Source organism: Cololabis saira, chromosome 8 (genome assembly GCF_033807715.1).
Source record: "Cololabis saira isolate AMF1-May2022 chromosome 8, fColSai1.1, whole genome shotgun sequence".
Lineage (NCBI taxonomy): Eukaryota > Metazoa > Chordata > Actinopteri > Beloniformes > Belonidae > Cololabis > Cololabis saira.
In genome coordinates, this window is record NC_084594.1 from 43,728,048 (window position 1) to 43,749,737 (window position 21,690).

The 21,690-nt window shown below is 44.9% G+C and overlaps 1 protein-coding gene across 7 annotated transcripts; it reads right to left on the reverse strand.

The window, feature by feature from the left end:
- Window positions 1-284: 284 nt before the first annotated feature.
- On the reverse strand, window positions 285-21,506 carry phf20a (PHD finger protein 20, a). Of its 7 annotated transcripts, none has more exons than XM_061728072.1 (17): window positions 21,371-21,506; window positions 19,934-20,095; window positions 18,288-18,477; window positions 17,908-17,992; window positions 16,851-16,927; window positions 16,190-16,727; window positions 16,050-16,100; window positions 15,002-15,265; window positions 12,687-12,860; window positions 12,435-12,527; window positions 8,623-8,766; window positions 8,058-8,239; window positions 7,878-7,977; window positions 7,223-7,418; window positions 5,594-6,032; window positions 3,675-3,852; window positions 285-1,457 (listed from the first exon to the last, which is right to left on the reverse strand). In XM_061728072.1, exons 2-17 carry the CDS (start codon window positions 19,969-19,971, stop codon window positions 1,315-1,317), a joined length of 2,892 nt encoding a protein of 963 aa, XP_061584056.1. In that variant the 5' UTR covers window positions 19,972-20,095; window positions 21,371-21,506; the 3' UTR covers window positions 285-1,314. The 7 variants fall into 7 exon arrangements, with proteins under 7 accessions (XP_061584056.1, XP_061584060.1, XP_061584055.1 ...); XM_061728076.1 differs by lacking the exon at window positions 21,371-21,506 and adding an exon at window positions 19,059-19,165 and having other exon boundaries at window positions 19,934-20,092; XM_061728071.1 differs by lacking the exon at window positions 21,371-21,506 and adding an exon at window positions 19,059-19,165 and having other exon boundaries at window positions 18,306-18,477; window positions 19,934-20,066.
- Between the last annotated feature and the right edge of the window lie 184 nt (window positions 21,507-21,690).

Genomic DNA, 21,690 nt, shown 5'->3' on the forward strand with positions numbered 1-21,690 from the left:
AAAATAAATGTTACCACGTCCCCAGCTCTTCTCAAAAATCACCTAAACACATGTTTTCAAAGCTGCAGCCGAGGTTTTTCTGGTTATTAACTCCAGTTCAGGCTTCATCAGAGCTCCACCTTAAATCTGTCAACATTTTTCTGCATAAAACTTGATCCAATTCAATTTGATTGCATAAGAACCAGCAGAAACCAGATAGTATGAGACACCTCTGTATTTACAGCCATATTTAACGTAGACCACTTGCTTGAGACTCAGAAATAAAACAGCAGAAAAGGCGATCATAGTGATTAACAATAGTCGTTTATTGATGACCCAGGAAATGTGTTTGCATTGATCTGATCTTTTCCCTGCTTATGAGACACAAACAATACAATAGTATACCATATCTGCATTTGGAAAACAATGTCAATTCAGAATAAATGTGTGACGATTTATAAAACAACCAAAATACGAAAACAGAATAAGGAAAAACAAAAAAAAAAATGTACAAGTTTTCTATGCAATATTTTATACCAACGCAAGATGCTAATTTGAGAAGAATCCACATTACAGTCATGAGTGAAGCGCGGATCAAATCTACACAGACAACACAAAGAGTAAATTAAAGTATACAGTAACTGACACATTTATACAACTGGTGCAGATGAGCAGACGGGGGAGGAGAAGCATTTTATCTCAAGTAAAAACAGAACTCGCTTTAGCTGTTGGACAGAAATAACTTCACAGTGCAATTGGAAAGAAACTTGACTATGTCAACAACAAAAAAAGAAGATATTTGTACAGAATCCCTTCATTCTGTCTACGTTGAGGATGAGTTTGACACGGCACGGCAGGACAGACGGCCTAACGACGCTCCGACACACTCGGGGATGAAGAGGCCGCTTGAAAAAACCAGTTAATTCAGACACTCGACTGCGTTGTGAAGATAAAGCTGCGTGTAAAGCGCTGTACTGAGAGAGAGAGAGGGCGACCTTAAGCAGTAGCTCAGACTAAAGGCATTCGTAAGGTTTTGAAGTTGCATGGGGGCCACATCACACGGAACATGGTCCTAAGAGTTTGCTGCTGCGTTTACGAGGTTCCTTTTTGTGTTTAATCCTGAATTAAGATGCTCACTCTCCACACATGTTCATATATTCAAATACGACACTGGCTGTGGGTTTGTGTGGGATGGCAGAGCAGAGGTCAGGTGGGAGACTATGTGCCGAACCCTCCGAGTCTGGGACCTGCAGCAGAACCGTTGGCCCTGGCCGGGGGCCGGGGTGCTTCCTTCAGGGGCCTGGGGAGGCCTGAACCTGCTGCTCTCTGGCGCCCTCACGTGGAGCTGAACAGAGAAATCTGCTGCACCTTGCTCAGCTGCGTCAGCAGCCGCTTCATGCGATGTTTGAGCTGAGGTAGGCGTGCCAGAGGTTCAGGAGGCTCCAGCTCCCCGGTGTAGTCCAGCCAGCTCTCCAGCACTGAGGGGGGAGGGAAGGGAAAGGAGGACGCGTTAAAACATGACCCACTTTGGGTGCCCCCTAGTACTGGAGTTGAGGGGGGGTGAGGGGGGGATGGCATCCCCCCTGAAATAAAAACGGTCCAAATCATCCCCCCTGTAAAACTGTCATCCTGCCTTTCCATCCCTTATGTCATTTCATCAATGAATGTGGTTTTACTGCTATTTCAACATTTAGAGTCATCACCAGAAAAATAACACCAGAAAAATGTCACAATTTTCACCTTTTTCAAATAAATTTTCACTTGAAATACCGTATTTTCGCGACCATAAGGCGCAACTTTTTTTTTTTTTTTTTTTTTTTTAAATGTGCCGGGCGCCTTAAGAAACGGTGCGCCGTGTCTATTACCTGAATTACGGTAATGTCAGGTCGGCCACCATGAGAAGGTAAAAAGAGAAGGGGGCGGGTGAAGCTGAATGAGACTCCACTGAGCTGTTTAATGCGAAACAGATGATGAAGACTTTTAAGGATTTGCTTGATGTGTAAAGTGAAATAAAATACAATCAAACTAAGTTTTGCTCCGCTCTATTTAAATAAGCACACTTGTGTGTGAGTGTTCTGCAGCGCGCGTGTGTTTTGCATGTCGGGAACCGATGCAGTAGCGCGGTGATGCGCGCTGCTGCAGCCGACTTCCTGGTTCCCCAAGCGGGTCCGATGACCTGGTTCCCGGCCGCTTTAAGAGCAGAGATTTCTGGGGTCTGTCTGAGGTCAGATCAGCTTCACTCTCCGAGATTTGCAGCCAAATCTGTCGGTTACAAACCCGGTACCGGATCCCGACATGCGCGTGTGTGTATTCGCGGCGCGACACACAGATTCTCATGTAGGCTATGTGGTGCTGGACTGGCGCAGCTGATGGACAGAAACTTATGGTGATTTTTAAAAGAAAAACTTTGCATAAGACGTTTCCAGCCGGAGTCATTATAAGGGTGAATGAAAAGAGGGGGCTGGATGAAGGGATGATGATGATGATCAAGAAGCTGAGACAGGTCTGGAAATTCGGACCGGCGCAGCTGAATTAACGGAGCTCCTGTCGGATACAAACCCCGGTACCGGCTCCCCGACAGCGCGTGTGTGTGAGCGGGTCCAGCGCGAGGGTCCCGGGACGCGGGACCCGGGACCGCCGCGGGACCAGCACGGGGGGGGGGGGGGGCGGACCGGGACCCGGGACCCGGTCCAGCGCGAGGGAGCAAACGGGGAGCAGGACCCGGGACCGCCGCGGTCGGGATTTTTAAAAGAAAAGCGTTCCCTAAAGAGACTTTTCCAGCCAGAGTGAAATGAAAAGGGCTGGATGGATGAGGAGATGATCAGTGGCTGAGACAGGTTTATGTGCAGCAACCCGGTGGTTTTTTTAAATTCTTTAATGCAGAAACAGAATATGAACCTTTGAAGGGTTTGATTGATGTGAAAAGTGAAATAAAATATCAAACTAAGTTTTGCTTCTGCTGTATTTTTAGCGCGTGTGTTTTGCAACGCGTGTCTGTGCAGCTCCGTCTCCGTAGACGGCGCCTTTTGGGTCGGTGCGCCATATGTGTGTTTTAAAACCAAAAATGACACACAAAACTGAGGGTGCGCCTTTCCACACAGTGCGCCATATGGTCGCGAAAATACGGTAAGTAGAAAAATCTGCCAGTGGGACAAGATTTATCTTCTCATTACAAGCAAAAAAATGTTGTTCCACTGGCAGATTTTTCTACTTATTTCAAGTGAAAATCTACTTGAAACAGGTGAAAATTGTTGTTTTTTCCAGTGATGAGTCTTGTTTTAAGTGTAATGAGATTTTTTTTACTAAAATAAGACATTTTAACTAGAAATAAGACAAATATTCTTGTTAAGATTGTGAGTTTTTGCAGTGATCCATTTTACTTATCCTGTGAAGGACAGAGTCATATTGATAAGTTCAGAAAAGTGTTTTTTATTGTTGTGTTTTGATGTATTTGATGTAAGCCCAGTGGATATTTAAAGTTTACAGAAGGCTGCATTTAACTGCTGCTATGTCATTCCTGCAGTATTTCTGCAGATGTTTTGGTCACTGCTATTATTTGTAATATATTATATTATTTGTAATCACCACAAATTATCTGTCCCCATATGATAAAATCAACCATCCCCCTGATTTTATTTTTACAACTCGAGTACTGATGCCCCCCCCCCAAACTGCTGCCGGTTCTCTCCTCCTACCGTCCAGCTCCCTCTCGATGAAGTCCATCCTGTGCGAGACCTCGTCCTGCACCGCGTCTATGTGATCCAGCAGGTTGATCTGCCACTGCTGGTGCTGCCTGTTGTCTCCCGGATCACCCGCATCCTTCCCAGCGTCCTCCCTGCTCTCAGCCTGCGACCACGACACCCCCATCGAAGCCTGGGAATGTTGAAAAACATTTAGACTACAAATCCTTTTCATTATTATTCAAATACTTTCTGATAACGTCACATTGATTTTTTTATGACCTAAGCCAGGAAGTGTTCAGCCTCCAGGGCTGCTGTCCTGCACGTTTCAGGGGTTTCCCTGCACAGATATGACTGGATCTGTCACTAACAGACCAGCTGATTGGAATCAGGTGCAGATGCAGGAGAGCAGACCCCAGAGACCGAGGTTGAAGACCAAGTACAAGTACAGATGTGACACTGAGGAGCCTTAAAACTACAGGATATGCTTGTTCTAAGTTTCAAGTGGCTCTAATTTGATGCCGATGTTACTGTGATGAATCGGTGACGTGCTGGAGAGCTAACCCTTTGGACCGATCGCAGCAGTTAAGCTGTGTGTGGAAACTGCTTTGCAAAGATATGTTTGGATAATACACCTAAACTGATCACCGGGGGCGTTTGCCACTAGCTGAAGGAACACAGCCAACAATCAGAGAGATGTGGTCAAGTTTCCGCCAAACATGAGAGTAAACCATGACCAAAGCTGTACACCTGCTCTCAAAGACCTGGGAGCTCCGTGCTGCACTAGAAGCAGAAACAGAAACCTCAGAGCCCAACTAAAGCCCAACTAAAGCCCAGCCAGTTGAACCGTCTTAACATGCCAAACGGGGATTTCTGTGCTAACTGCTTCAACGGTACTGATCATTGACGCACTGCTGCTGCTTTTATTCTAAAAGGTAGTTTTCAGGCTTTTATTTATTATAAAATCTCCCTGTAAGGGCCAATCTCAATACACCCCCTACTTTCTACCACTAGCCCTAAAAATGAAGCCACAGCCGTAGGACCCTTGTAATGTTCCCTAGGGATTGGGACACCACTTGCTACGTCACTGCGTGGTTTACGTTCGGGTACGTAAGTGACTGTGTAGTTACGTTTGCACATACGTCACACCATATCAGGAAGCCCAGAGCTAAAAGCTGATTTAATTTCAGCTGTAGCGCTGTTAATATGCCACTAATATTTTTTCAGGTGTAAAAGTAACCGTTAAGATCTCCAACCTGGGCTCAGTTTATCCAAATAACACCTGTTAAGAAATTTTCTCCGACGTTTTCGGAGAAGAGAACTCGGGAGCTGATTTATGGTTCCGCGTTAAAGCGACGCAGAGCCTACGGCGACGCACACCGTAGGCTCTGCGTTGGTGTAACGCAGAACCATAAATCAGCCTTTATTCTGGCGAGGTCTGAAGATACAACGCAACAACGAGCAAACGAGTGATTATGTACATTCACTGAGTGAATATTATGAAAGTAAAATATATATTTCTCGCTAGAAATGTAATCAAAACGCATTTTTATGCAGAAACTAACTCAAAATAATGATTTTATTCACTAAAAATGAGAAATGTCCGCCATGTTTTTTGTTTGATTCAGTCTGCAAATGATGACGTAAAGACTTCTGGGAAATTTTTCTAGCCCTCGGTCAGCGAGTCAGTATCTGAAATCCCTCTCTGTGAAGGGCTAGATTCATACACACTAACCCTCGTTATGCCCACTAGCCCTACATGCAAAGAGGAATTGGGACACCACTACCCTCACAGGAACGCGCAAAATTTAGGGGTAGTGCTGAAAAGTAGGACTAGGGGGGGATTGGGACTGGCCCTAAGTGTTGACCGGTTTTTGAATGTAACTTCACACACAGGAAGCTCTTCTACAGCAGCATCAAGCCCAACCCCGGACCTTGTTGCTGACGCCCGTAGACTTGGGTCTCTCCACGTCCAGCAGGCCCCCGTAGCGCTGCTCCCGCTCCAGCAGCTCCTCCGTGCTCCTCATGCTGTCCTCCAGCTCCGAGCCCTGCCGGGTCTCCACCACCAGCCGCTGCTCCACGGCCGGGTAGTAGGCGCGGGGCTTCTGGTAGCAGTGGTCGCTGGTGATGTACGAGTCCTGGAAGGACGGGAACGGGGACGAGGAGCTGGAGTAGGACGAGCTAGCCGCCGTGGCGGCCCGGCTCAGCTTCTCCAGAGCGTTGGACATCAGGATCTCTCCCCGGCTCATGTCCTCCTCCGGGGTGGCAGGGGACGGGGCCGTGTTGCTGCCGCGGCACGAGTCCGAGGTCTGACACCTCTCCAGGTGTTTCCAGGGCTGACGCCACAGCTGCAGGTCCGAGTGGGTGCTGCTCCTGAGAGACGGAGGGAAAACCAACACGGTTGGTGACTGGAGAGTAGGGGTGGAACGATACACTCATCTCACCATACGGTACGATACACGATATTGAGGTCACGATAACGATACTTTAGCAGTATTTTTTTAACAACCTTGAATGAGGAACATTGTCTTTTATTTGAAAGACACAAAATACAAAACAATACAGGACTGTCTCAGAAAATTTGAATATTGTGATGAAGTTCTTTATTTTCTGTAATGCAATTAAAAAAACTAAAATGTCATAAATTCTGGATTCATTACAAATCAACTGAAATATTGCAAGCCTTTTATTATTTTAATATTGCTGATTATGGTTTACAGTTTAAGATTAAGATTCCCAGAATATTCTAATTTTTTTAGATAGGATATTTGAGTTTTCTTAAGCTGTAAACCATGATCAGCAATATTAAAATAATAAAAGGCTTGCAATATTTCAGGTGATTTGTAATGAATGCAGAATGTATTAGGAATGGGCGATATTTTACCGTTCACGATATACCGTCAAAAAAATTCCCCACGGTAAGAATTTGTCATCTCGCGGTAAAAAGGATAAATTCCCGTTGATTACGTGTAACAAACATGGCGGAAGGCGAATCTGAGAGCGAGGAGCTCGTTGTTAAACGAGGATCCAGCTCTGGAACTGGTTTGGATTTAAAAAGAGAGACGAGGAGCAAACACCATCTATTATGCAGAGTCTGCAAAAACAGAAGGAAATGGTTGTTACATTTTGATATAACGTTTGACTATTACGAAAAAAAAATTGCAATAGTATCTAATTTGTGGCATGTTCCAACCACAGGTTAATTTGCACATTTTATTTATATTAGAAGAGGTCATCACTGATTTGGGGGCTCCAAAGACTGAATGTGGTGATAGATTTATAGTTACAAAGGTGGAGTTGAATTGGTATTTTTTTTATCGTCATTTTTATCGTTATCGGGATAAATGCCAGAAATTATCATGATACATTTTTTTGTCCATACCGCCCATCCCTAGAATGTATGACATTTTTGTTTGTTTTTTTCCAATTGCATTACAGAAAATAAAAAGGACTTTATCACAATATTCTAATTTTCTGAGACAGTCCTGTATTGTTCCCCCCCTACTGGAGAAGCATTGGGCCCTGCTGGACCTGCAGGACCCCCGGGACCCCCCGGTACTCACTGCAGCACGCTCATCTTGAGCTGCAGGCCGTTCAGCACCTCCACCACGTGCTGCACGTCTCCCAGCAGCTGGTGCGTGGTGCTGATCTTCTTGGCGTTCTGGTGGGAGTAGTTCTCCTCCAGGAAGGAGAGGCCGTACATGTGGCCGTTGGTCAGCCACTCGCGGTCGTACCAGTAACGCAGGCTCTGCCTCAGACCTACAGAGAGATTTAAATAGTTGCATTATGTTCTTCCTCTAAAACCGGGCCAATAAATGAATGAAACCCAACAAAACCGCCCACTGAAGGAGTGAACATGGTTCCTGCTGGCGGGTAGAGCCTTTTATCACTTTTTAAGAGCCAGATGTGTCTCCTAACTAGGGCTGGGTATCGATTCAAATGTCAAGAATCCATTCAATTCTGATTCTTAAGATTCAGAATCGATTATTAGGATTTGATTCGATCTGATATTGATTTGGTTTAGTGTTATCAAAAATGTTTTTTGAGCTGTTGCCTAAATTATATGACTGAAATAACTAGTGAAATAATAATTTCACAATAATTATTGTGAAATAACTAAGAAATAAATAACTCAAATAGGCCTTTCAATATCCATTTTCTGATTCCATAGAATCAGAAAATGGATTTTTTTCAACACGAGCCTCCTCCCGAGCTCACCTGGTGGATCTCTGCAGACGTAGCAGGTGTAGCGGTCGGGCACGTTGTCCTCCAGCAGGCCCATGCACGTGCCGTGCTGCCAGCACAGACAGTCCTCGCACTAAGAGAGGGACAAACGTACCACTGTGAGTCTGGAAAAATGAACAAATCCCATCTCCCAACCACACCCGCCCAACTAACCTGGATCATGAAGTCGTTCTCCTCCTCCACCTCACACACACATCTCACTCTCTCCTGGTCGCTGGTGTCCACGGCGCCGGAGTCCACGCTGAGCGGCGGCGTGGTGACGTCCAGGTCCATGTCGAAGTCGTCGTCGCTCCAGCCGCAGCTGTCCGTGGACCAGTCGCTGATGCTGTCGTCGTCTGGGGGAAAACAGAGAAACACAGCCCAGCGGCGGCGGGCGTGAGTGGCGGCGCTCACTGGGACCCGACTGACTGTCTGCTCAGGGAATGGACTCAACCCACTACCACAGAAACCACTGCTGAGGTTTAATGAACATCTGAGGGTCACACGATGAAGCAGGCCAAAGCAGCGGAGGAAAAGCTCGGGCTTCAATCGACCATGTCTGGGGAAAAAGCGCTCATGTGTTGCGAGCAGCAACGCCTGCAGGAAACAGGCGGTTCGGCTGCAAACACATTGGTGTCATGGTGGACTGAACCCAAGAAGAAGAGAGGGATGTAGGGAAGAGAAGCCAAGAACAGACAGGGACACCAATCAACGTACACACACAGCGTCAGATACCCACCGTCCTCGCGTATCTGCTGTGAGAGGCTGTGTCCGGGCCTGCTGCCGTAGTGATTGTGTGTGGGGGGGGGTTTGAGTGGCAAGGTCAATTTGGAGTGAAGACCCAATACTGAGATGTCAATATTCTCCTCACTACCTGTGCTCTCTGTTAATACAGGAAGGGGGGAAGCAGACGTAGAGACAGAAACGTGAGCTCGGGAAATGCTTAGCGGCCGTTGGGCCAGGTGTCAACAACGTGGCACGACAAACATTTGTGCGGTGGGGGCTCCACCGCGGTGAGGGACGGAGCGCTCACATGCAGCCCCACGTCAGGCCCCCGGCCCGGGTGGAGTTATGAGTTAGTGGAGGGCAGCCAGAACAGACATCCACGTGCACGCCGACCGCACACACACGTGTGTAAACGGGGCCAGACCTGCTCTGGGATCGGTCACCGTCACCACCAGTTTAGGGCCAATCCCAATACACCCCCTACTTTCTACCACTAGCCCTCCCTCACTACCACTAGCCCTAAAAAAGAAGCCACAGGTTTTAGGGCCCTTGAAATCTTCCCAGGGCCCAGTCCCAATACACCCACTACTCCTACTTTCAGCACTACCCCTAAATTTTGCTTGCTACGTCACTGTGTGGTTTACGTTCGGGTACGTAAGCGACTGCGTAGTTACGTTTGCACATACGTCACACCATATCAGGAAGCCCAGAGCCAAAAGCTGTTTTAATTTCAGCTGTAGTGCTGTTAATATGCCACTTTATTAAGTTTTAATATTTTTTCAGGTGTAAAAGTAACCGTTAAGATCCCCAACCTGGGCTCAGTTTATCCAAATAACGCCTGTTAAGAAATTTGATCCGATGTTTTCGGAGCTGGTAAGAGCCGCCGGCTTGGAGCAGCAGCAGCCGGAGTACAGACGTGATCGCCAGGTCAACCTGCACCGTCATCCCGGGGAGAAACCTGCAGCTCTGTGAAGAATTACCGCTGGCTGAAATAAATCATTTAGGAAGATAAATGTTGGTTTAATAGATGAAATCTAACAGTTGTAGCTACGTCCGTTAAGAAATTTGCTCCGAAATTTTTGCGATTTCTGCCTGCCGGCTCAGGAGCTGATTTATGGTTCCCCATTAAATCGACGCAGAGCCTACGACGTAGGGTATGGCGTACGGCGCGCGTCGCCACGTAGCCTACGCCGTAGGCTCTGCTTTGGTGTAACACAGAACCATAAATCAGCCTTTATTCTGGTGAGGTTTGAAAAAGACTTTGCAACAACAAGCAAACGAGTGATTATGTACATTCACTGAGTGAATATTATGAAAGTAAAATATATATTTCTCGCTAGAAATGTATTTTATGCAGAAACTAACTCAAAATATTGATTTTATTCACTAAGAAATGTCCGCCATGTTTTTTTTTTTATTCAGTCCGCAAATGACGACGAAAAGCATTCTGGGAAATGTTTCTAGCCCTCGGTCGGCGAGTGTGCATCTGAAATCCCTCGATCCGTAGGGACAGATTCATAGCCACTACACTCGTTTTCCGCAGTCCCCCTACATGAAAAGAGGAATTGGGACACCACTACCCTCACGGGAACGCGCAAAATTTAGGGGTAGTGCTGAAAAGTAGGGGTAGTGGGAGTATTGGGACTGGGCCTTAATGGGGCTTCCCATTAGCGCCTTCATGTGAAGAGAACTAGAGATGCACCGATCGATCGGCAACCGATCGGGATCGGCCGATAATGCCCCTATCGGTTTTGACCGGCGTTCTCAAAATAATAGTCCAAAGCAGCCGATCCGATGACGTTTACAACACTAATTACAACACCAAACCGCCGCCCGTGTGTGTTCCCACATCCCAGACCCAGCTGTCCCCAAGGAGTTTACAATGTCTGAAAAGGACAACAAATTTGCAGTTTGCAAGCTGTGTGCAAAGGAAATACCCCGAGGATTAATGTTATAAAAGAATTTCAACACAACAAAGCTGATAAGACATTTCAAAGTTTCTCACATCAAGGGCTTTATAAAGAACAGGAGCGTGCAGCAACGCCGCTAACTCACCTGTAACAGAGACCTATAAACGACAGCAGCAACAGCAAGAAAAATAAAGAACTACATCGTAAGGTAATGGATTCATAAGCCTTGATCATCAGCTACTTTCTGTTGTTTAAACGCTTCCTTAGCAGTTTGGATCCCGGTACGTGCTGCCGCGTCGTAAATATTTCACTGATGAATGCCCGCCGGAGTTATACCAGACTATACACAGTCCTAACCCTCATGCAGGACGACAGTCGTGTCAGTCGCTTCACGAGTGACATCTGGAGTTCTAGTGTGAAGAGTTTCACTCACAAGAGTTTCCTGGGTAACACGCGGTGGATGCTACCGCTAAAGCTTAATAATTCATAATTAATTTTTCATTTTAAAGATTTATTCCTTTTTCCTCAGGAAAACTAAGGTTTATAGTTTACAACTTGTATCAACTCTAAGAGAGTGACATGTCTGCTGTTGTGTGTTGTACACACATTTATTACCACAGGAAAGCTTAAGTTAATAAGCTACATGAGTCTAAATCATCTCTAAGAGTCTCTAGAGCAGGGGTTTCAAATGCGGCCGGAGAGAGATTTTCATGCGGCCCGCGAGAAGTTTCCAACGCAAAAAAGCGAAATGTTAATTTACTAAAAAGGAAGGCATAAATAATTGCCATGAATCGCAGCATATCCGATAATATATTTCTTCTACAAATCCATCGTTATTCCACAAAGAGAGCAGTTTGACATTTTTTTAGTTTTCTAGAATGCATTTGCCAATTTTATTTCTAGACGGTCGTTTATTTTTATTAAATGACTACTATTATATATTTTCGCAGGAAAAATATCACTGGTAAAAAAGATGATAGAAGATATTTATTCGGAGAATTTCAGTTTTGAATACGAGGATAGTGACAAAGTAAAACAGTTAAAAGAGAAGTGCTGACTTTTTAGGCACACTGGCATAAATATCCACGACAATTTAAAAAAATAAATACACTTAATTGTACTGGAAAAATCTCTAAATCACAAAGAAACACTCTCGGATGTAATAAGAAAGATTTTGCTTTTAATTAAATTTCCTATAAAAAAGCGAAATATAAAAAAAACATACTTGTTTCTGTTTATCTTTGTAAAATGATATTAAAAGTATCTTACATAATTTGAAAAAAAAAACGAGAAATTTCCTGAAGAAATATATTTTACATAATTAGAGTGTAAACAAAGTGCATATTTCCTTTAAAATTAATTAAACTGATATTGGATTAGATAACAATAATAAAAAAAAAAAAGAATTAGAAAAAAAATATTTTTGTGCCGTTTTTGTTATTTTGAGCGTGCGGCCCGTGAGAAAAAAATTGGTCAAATCCGGCCCGCCAAGCAAAATGAGTTTGACACCCCTGCTCTAGAGGGTGAAGTATTGTATATTGCCTCAGCCTGCAATAAAACAATTCATGAGACTTTCTCATCTCCTAATGTTGATACCTAATAATACAACGTCAGTGTTGTACATGAGACAATGATATTTATGGATTTCAGGCTGTGATCGGTGATCGGTGATATGTGGATCGGTAGATACTGGTTTCGGCGATGGGCCCTCAGATTCCTGATCGGTGCATCTCTAAAGAGAACGTGAGCGGGGGCTGGTCGCCTGGCCAGCAGGACGCGGCGCGGCCCCCCCAGCGGGAGGAGCCGGCGCGGGGCCGTATGCTCGTAGGACAGCTTTTCTTACAGTGTTACAGCAGGTGCACATGCAGAGCAGCAGAGATTTGACCTCAACCTGCGCCAGGGACCTTGGCCTTACCAGACTTTGACTTCTTCTTCTTTTTCTTCTTTAGTTTAATACGCAGGAAGTCCTTCTGTTTTGGTTTCTCTTTTGGTTTGTCTTTTACAGATCCTGGGAACCATCAAGCGAGATAAATTAAGCCCAATGCAACTGCAGTTCAGCCAAACTGCACAGTTACACGTACAACACATGAAGGATTACACTACACACAATGCAGCGTCTCTCTGCGTAGCGAGAGACCAAAACAGCGCAGCGCCGCGTCATACTGACCGACGTCGAAGCCGGTCCGGTCCGAGTTCTGCAGCTGGCACCCGTTCCGGTCCAGGTGGTTCTCCTTGCTCTTGTCCCTCAGCAGCGCCCTCTGCTGGTGGCCCTGGTTGCTGACTGCGGGCGGGGCCGACGTGCGCCTGCCTGCGCTCTTCAGATCCCCTCGCGAGGCTACATCTTTGAAAAACCAAAGGACACGCCCGACATGAGACTGCAGGATCAATAACTCCAGCACAGCCTGTCCAGAGCTGCTCCTCTAACAGCCGGACGTGGAGGAGACGGCAGCTCATTTGTCCTCCATCATGTCAGCTGGAAGCCAGTGTTGTGCAAGTTCAGTTCACATCGTTTAAAAATGGACAGTTCACGTTCATAGTTCACCATTTTCACTTTGAACTAGTTCAAATTCCGTTAATTTCAATATTTTTAGGTGAGAAGTACGAACGCCAGACTATCCTAAAACTGTTCACTGTATGATGTTTTGTCCTAGTGGCTTTTCAACTTCACTCAGAGGCTGTAAATCTCCAACAATGTAGTCCATTATCAGTTTGTCTAACTGTTACAGGTAAATCCTCCCCCTGAAGGAGCAGCAGTGGGACTGGGGTTGTTTGGGGCTGTTGGGTCTTCCTGGTCTTTCCTGATCACTTTGGGCCAATCCCGATACACCCCCCCTACTTTCTATCACTAGCCCTAAAAATGAGGAGGGTCCTTGTAATCTTCCCTAGGGATTGGGACACCACTTGCTCCGTCACTGCGTGGTTTACGTTCGGGTACGTAAGCGACTGCGTAGTTACGTTTGCACATACGTCACACCATATCAGGAAGCCCAGAGCTAAAAGCTGTTTTAATTTCAGCTGTACCGCTGTTAATATGACACTTTATTAAGTTTTAATATTTTTTCAGGCGTAAAAGTAACCGTTAAGATCCCCAACCTGGGCTCAGTTTATCCAAATAACGCCTGTTAAGAAATTTGATCCGATGTTTTCGGGGATGAGAAGAGCTGCCGGCTCGGAAGCTGATTTATGGTTCCGCGTTAAATCGACGCAGAGCCTACGGTGTAGGGTATGCGTCGATTTAACGCGGAACCATAAATCAGCCTTTATTCTGACGAGATCTGAAAATACGAGCAAGCGAGTGATTATGTACATTCACTGAGTGAATATTATGAAAATAAAATATATATTTCTCGCTAGAAATGTAATCAAAACGCATTTTTATGCAGAAACTAACTAAACTTTAGTCGCGAAAAAATAAGAAATGTCCACCATGTTTTTTCGTTTCATTCAATCTGCAAATGATGACGTAAAGCATTTTGGGAAATTTTTCTGGCCCTCGGTCACAAGTCAGCATCTGAAATCCCTCGCTGTGAAGGGCTAGATTGATACACACTAGCCCTACATGCAAAGAGGAATTGGGACACCACTACCCTCACGGGAACGCGCAACATTTAGGGGCAGGACTGAAAAGTAGGACTAGGGGGGGATTGGGACTGGGCCTTAGTCTGATTGTCAAAGACTTGCAGATATTTTCTCACACGGATGCTTTAACTCCACATGACGTGTAAAATGTGAAGTTGACGAGGCAGACGCTCAGACTTGTTTTCTCAGCGCAGGTGGACATAATTTGCACAGAAAGGTTAGATTTTTACCGTCGGACTCTTTGGGAGACGATGTGTAAAATTCCCGCGGATAATAATAAGCGGAGGCTTCATCTGCGTCCGCAACGTCTCTCTCTTCACTGGTCATGTAAAGACTGTACCGGGCTCGGGCCGCCGTTGCCATGGAGCTGGTGCCCGTTGTTATGCTAGTGTGTGCACTGCATTGTGGGTAAGTTAGTGTGAAGTCGTCGTCTCGTCAAGTATTTTAAATATGTACGCTGCCCACTGTTGAAATGTATTCCATAATAACTGGATCTAAACACTGAAGCTGAAACTGACATAATCTGAACAGTTCAAATTCCAGTTGGTGATCTGCAGAATGAACAAGTTCACGTTCAAGTTCTTTATTTGCAAATACAGGACTGTCTCAGAAAATTAGAATATTGTGATAAAGTCCTTTATTTTCATGGCTTACAGCTTAAGAAAACTCAAATATCCAATCTCAAAAAATTTGAATATTCTGGGAAATTGCATTACAGAAAATAAATAACTTTATCACAATATTCTAATTTGAGACAGTCCTGTATGTTGCGTTCAGTTCAACGTTCTCACAGAAATGAAATGAGCGTGTTCAATGAGCGTGTTCAATGAACGTGTTCAATGAACGCGTTCATTTGAACTGGTTCATGCACAACACTGCTGGAAGTAAAGGCGAGGGACTCACGCATGGAGGCGGAGATGGTCCGCCGGCGCTTGGAGCCGTCCAGGGCGGCGGGCTCCTTCTCCGAGGCCCGGGTCTGCACGCTCCGGGTGGGGCTGTGCTCCTCCTCCGGGGGCTGCTCCTCACCGTGGTAGTACTTCATATGGTAGTGCAGCAGCTTGGCTTTGCGGAAGGACTTGGTGCAGCCGGGAGAGCTGCACTTGAACGGGTTGTGGTCCAGGTTGACGGACAGCACCAGCGGGGGCTGGTTCTTGATGACGCGGTACACTAGAAACAAGAAGCACACGTTCATGATGGCGCCCAAGCACATCACAAATGTAGATGCAGTGGGTGACCAGTAGTGATGCACCGAATGTTCGGTAACCGAAATTGTTGGGCCGAAAATAGCAAAAAAAAAACACCCTCGGTGTTCGGTGGAATAAGTGGGGTAAAAAACAAACAATTACCTGTAATAACGGCATGTTTAGATGACGCTAAAGAAGTGGATAAAACAAAATAAAGAAAATCAACCCCTTTCCCATATTAATACTCGTATGGGAAAGGGATTGATTTTCTTTTTCTTTATTTTGTTTTATCCACTTCTTTTTCACTTTTTTTCCCAATGCACTTTAATGCATTTTTTTTTGTTTTAAGGCCTATGTTACAATTTTTCAGCTGTCAGTTATAGGCCTAATGTAAGCTCAAAGATGGCCAAAAAAATTATTTTGCAAATGTATTTAATTATTGTGCCTTGTTGGTATAATGCATGCTGGAATATTAAAAAAAAAAAAATGCTAGGAAATTAAAATATGTTCGGTTGTTCAAAAAATATTTCTACCTTTTAATTTTGTAAAAGATTTTTTTCTTTGAAAAGCCTGCCTAAAGCACATTTATTTGATTTATGCAATGGTGAAAAAATTGGCAAAATAAATGGATAAATAAATGGAAAAACTGCGAAGAACCATGTTTGGTATGTTATTCGGTATTCGGCCAAGTGTTTATTATTATTTTCAGTTTCGGCCACCATTTTTCATTTCGGTGCATCACTAGTGACCGGTGCTGGTGTACTCACGCGGCTCCCTGCTGAATCTGTTGGGATTGTGGAAGCCCTGCTTCCTCACCGCTTTGGAAGATACAATAACAGATATAAAGCAAAATGTCTCCAGTCCTGATTTACTGGCTGTCCTGATAACCAGCCTCAGCAACACTCACGTTTTACGGGCTGTGGAGGCGCCGCGTCCACTGCTGGCTGCACGCTCGCCGACGGCTCGGCGGTCGCCGTGGTGACGGGCGCCTGCTCCGCCGGCGGCGCCGACTGGCCGGGCATCTCCGCGCAGGACTGGGATGACTCCGTGTACGGCTTCAGTCCAGACACCTCCGTCTCCTCCTCCTCTTTCTTCACGTCTCCGTTGACGTGGCAAACGCCCTCGCTCTTCTCAGCCGCCGCTCCGTTTGTGAGCACCGCCCCCTTTTCCTCGTCCCCGGGCTTGTCCTGCTCTCCTTCAGACAGTTCCTGCTTGATGTTTTTTGAAGCCTCGAGTGCGCCGTTGGATTTCTTGTTTTTCTCACTTTCCATCCCTTCTTCCTGCTCCTCATCGTCGCTGTTGCTGTCCTCCTGGTCGGAGGTGCTGCGCCTGGCTCGCTTGCTCTTGGGCCCTCCGTTCTCCTGGGGCTTCCTGTCTCGGCGGGTTTGGGCCTTCCTAACCATGTTCCTCTCAGAGGACCGGGACTTCCCTCCAGCACCACCTTTCTGTTGGCGCGAGAAAGAGGAAGCTCAGAAAAACGAGAACTGAAAATAGATTAACAGATGTCCTGCGAAAACAACGGTGCTGGGAGCCAATCCTGAGATTCCCCACCGATAAGTGCAGCGTACCTCTTTAATGAAGGGCTTCACGTGCATCTCCTTCACAGTCTGTATGACGCCATCGTAGAACTTCACTGTGTAGGTTCCTAAAGGTCCACGAGAGGGAAACAAGGTGGCGTAAACAGCGGTTAACGCATGTTTTTATGACAGAGGGGCTCCAAGTAGCCATTTCTGAACTGTTGTGATTAATCTCCACGACAACTCACAAATATACTCTTCTGATAAAGTAATTTGCACTCACTGAAACCTAGGCCTGTGTTGAAAAAAATCGATTTCCCAATTCCAAATCGATTCTCATATTAATTCCTAAAAATCGATTCATATGTCTAAAGATCAATTTTTTTTTCTTTTATTTATTTATTTATGTATTTTTTTTTTTCATCATTACATTACAACTTTTGGTTATTTTTTTGTTTATCCTCAAAAAAGGAATGTTGTATTGGACACGAGAATAACTGGTACCATGTTTTTGCCTTTAAATATGTTTAAAGGTAAGAAAACATTAAAAGTTTTCAGTTATAATTGCATAAATTGTCTATATTTTATTACTTTATATACTGTCTTGGGGTTACATTTGCAATAAATGCTAAAAACCAAATGCTCAAAAATTAAAAACCAAAATAGACCGAAAATGGTCTATCCTCCCTGGATCTGTTTGGTAATTCTGACCCACATGATGTTTCTGAAAGCAGTTCTATCAGCATTCTGGGAGCTGATTGGTCCTTACAGCATCATTAGCTGCAATACTTGCTGTTTAATCTCAATATAATACTAGTAGTAATATTTTTCATAACTACAATCATATAATTCATGCAACAGCTCAAAAAACTGTTTTAATAACACTAACCCAAATCAATATCGGAATCGAATCAAATCTTGATAATCGATTCTGAATCTTAAGAATCGGAATCGAATCGATTCTTAACATTTGAAACGATCCCCAGCCCTAGTGAAACCCACAAGTTATTTTTTGAAAACAAAAGAGGCGATTTACGCTCACGTCTGTGCTACGACCCTGTATAAACATCACATCCCAATGATTGGTTTTCTGAAGTCGGACACCCACCATCTTTGTGAACTGAAAGGACTTTAGCGGGGTAGAAACGGCAGTCGGACCAGCTGGCCAGAACCTTGTCGTTGACATGAAAGCCCTGGAAGAAAAAGGGACATCTAATCTGAAACAAAACATCCAAATATGTATGAGAGCTTTTTCGTGCAGCCGTCAAAAGCAAGTCAAATTTAAAAAAAATAGTCATATCTTCAAACTGATGATGCAGGAATCCTACTAGTCATATAACATGGGATGCAGTTTAGGCCGTCTAAATGAAACCAACATGACATTTCAGCCCCCGTCTCAGGAACACTTTAAGGAATAACAAAAACAGCCACAAATATCATTGTCTGTGTCACCGTGCAAAAAAAAAAAAAAAAGAGAGTAAGACTAACGTGATGTGGAGCGCTTACAGGCGCAGAGGCGTCGTCATGCAGGCCCTGCCTCCTCAGCTGAATTCTCTCTACAGGTCTCAGGTAGGGACTTGTCCAGTCAAACCACTCGTCGTAACGGTGGCTCCACTGCCGGTAATGAATTAACACTTTCTCATCCTCGTAGTCAATCTTCTCTATGCTGGCAGCGTACCTAAATGAAGAGTTTCAACAACGAATGGTTGGAAAGGGAGTGGATGGGCCAGCGCTAGTTCTTCATTCGTGACCTCAAGGTTTCGGTTAAATCCTCACGAGCTGAGCTTGAAAATGTAAAACATGTAAGAACCACAATAAATCAGGAAACACGGCTGTACTGAGAGGGCGGTGCTTGGCATTAAAGCGCATATCTCCGCAACAAATTTACAAGACCATTCCCACCGCCGTGATCCCAACGACATTGTCTCCTTAATGAGTTCTTTTAACAATATTTCCCCCCCATTTAATATTCCCAAACCATTCAGATGATTCAGAATAGGATTTAAGAGTCATGGGTTATCTTTTACAGCCAGCTCGGATTAATCTATGTGCAGGTTGGCTTTGTCAGCTCCTTGAGAGGACAACCCCCCCAAAACACAGCCATTTACTGGCAAAGGAACAAGTAGCTTCCTTCACATCATTCTAGCGACACATAACCCAGGCATATACACAGAGGGGTGAGATGAGAGATTAATGCGAAAAAGTGAGGGATGTGAAGGATAATGTGGATGGAAAGGAATGAGCGAGGCCATGACTCACCAGTTTTTGAGGCTGTCTCTAGCCTCAAGCTGAGCTCCCACCTCAAATGATATCCCTCTTCTGTTAGGGGGCGTCTTACTCATACTGCCCACATCAAGGCTCGCTTCCTGTACATACACCGACACACACATCCACCTGTAAACATGCTCATAAATCACAGGACTTGAGTGACCTTGGTTAATCAAGCAACAGACAAACTGAGCATCTAAGCGAGAGCACAACCCCACGGTACTATCAGACCTTCAGGGGGGATAGTAAAATCAGCCCAGTCGCTTGTTTGTGAACCTAGGCAGATTTAGCAAGAAAAGGGCCTTTAACAAATCAAGCCTGTCACACTTGCATGCTTATTAATAAGTCACAAACCAAGGTGAGCCATGCCCCTCAAATGGTAGTGAATATGTAGCCAGATGTGCAGCAATCTGTGTCTTTGGGGAGCCCAAGGGTCCGAAAAACGGCACCACGATGACTCTTATGAACCTCCCCCGTAAAATGATCATGTTATATCAGCTCAATCTCACACAAAGCATTTCCTTAGCAGATAAAAATGACAAAAAAGCATCGTTTCATGGTCTCCTGCTCAATGCAAGCAACGGTGGTTTTATTTGACCACATACTTGGGTCAAACTGAGAGCGATCATATCTATTACTGAATATAATACATCTATTTAAACCGGCCTGCTGCTATGTTTTAGCCACTGGGCTATAATGAAGGCCTTGATGGAGAATCGTGCAGCGGAAAATGCTCCTCATCTCCCCTCCCCTTCCCACACACACACACACACACACACACACACACACACACACACACACACACACACACACACACACACAGGACATGGCTGAATGGCTGAATGCAGGTTAAAGACGCATCTTACTGTGGTTGTAGATACAGCTGATCGGCGGGGTTCGCCATAGCGCAGACGGCCGGCAATACTGCAGTGACCGGCCCCGGCTCTGGCCCCGGCTCCGGCCCCGGGTCCGCCTACAGACACCTCCACCTCCGCTCGGCCACGTGCTCCCGCCACCAGCTCCACCCACTACAGAGACAATGAGACCGATCACCCGCGTGTTGCATGTGGAGACGAGCAGATCAACCACCAACACTATTAACTCCTCACAGGCGGGGGAACAAAAGCTCCACCTCCATAAAATGTGGAATTTCAGCAAATATGACACAGCAGTAAAAAAAACAAACAAAAAAACAGGCCAGTCAGGGACTAAATGATGACAATTAATTAAAGAAATGTAATAATTTTACATTCAAACTTGAGACGACAAGAATCATATTTTTATTACTTATTTAATCGCAGTCTGTGAGACAAAGATGAAAATAGGAAACTGGAACAATCACTTAACTCCTTACAGGCAGAGGAACAAAAGCTCCACCTCCACAAAATGTGGAATTTCAGCAAATATGACACAGCAGTAAAAAAAAAAACAAAAAAAAAAAAAAAAAAAACACAGGGCACAGTCAGGGACTAAATGATCAGAATTAATTATTGAAAGTATAATAATTATAATATAATAATAATAATAATAATAATATAATAATTAATATTAAGTATTATTATATTAGTATTATTATTAAATTATTTGTATTATTATTAAAAAAATGTAATAATTGTACATTTAAACTTGAGACGACAAGAATCATATTTTTATTACTTATTTAATCGCAGTCTGTGAGACAAAAGATGAAAATAGGAAACAGGAACCACAAAGATGTTTCCCAAATCCATCCACTGTGAGTTGGTTTTTATAGCGATATTAAACCCAAACAGAGCGCGCATGCATGTTATCTCACGCCGAGGGTTGTTTTCTTGACTACTTCCACCGTTATACACTTTATTGTCTTGCGTTTTATAACCGAGGGTGCAGCGCGACAGGACTCCGTCCGACGTCAGGACCGTCGACAGCCGTGATTGGTTGAGCTCTGGTGAGAGGGGCGGGAGCTCTGCTCTGATTGGCCCTCGCGTCTGTCACTCAGCGCAGATCTTCACGGCCTGACGCTAGGCCTACTTCTCCGTACTTTTCCTACGGAGCGGCGTGCAAACGCCTGACATTAGACTTCTCCAGCTGAGGAAACGACGCGCAGATTTAGGGGCATAACGTGAAAATGCGAGCACGCACCTAAATACACGCAGACAATTAAAACCACCACGACAGAGAAGTTTTATCAGCCGGTTATTGCAGACTTCGTCACGTTTGTTTTGAACTGGGGAAGCCGCCATGCGGCACCGCGCCGCGGCTCATGCACCGGGACTCTTCTACACTAGGAAATGCAACGTGTGGACATGAACGAGGTTGCCTACCTGTTCCCCAGCCACTTCTTTGTCAGGGTGTGTGAAAAAAGTGCTATGTAATCCTTCAAACGCGCAGCTCCTGCCGCCTCCGCCAGACCACGCACTTTAATTTCTTCAGCAGCGTCCACCGGCGCGGGCAGAGCGGCGCAGCACTGCGCATGCGCGGGAAGGAGTATTTTGTGTGGCGTATTTCACAATTTACATACGCTGTTGATTACCCCTGTGGTAAATATATATACACTTATTACCCCTGGGGTAAATATATATACACTTATTACCCCTGGGGTAAATATATATACACATATTACCCCTGGGGTAAATATATATAT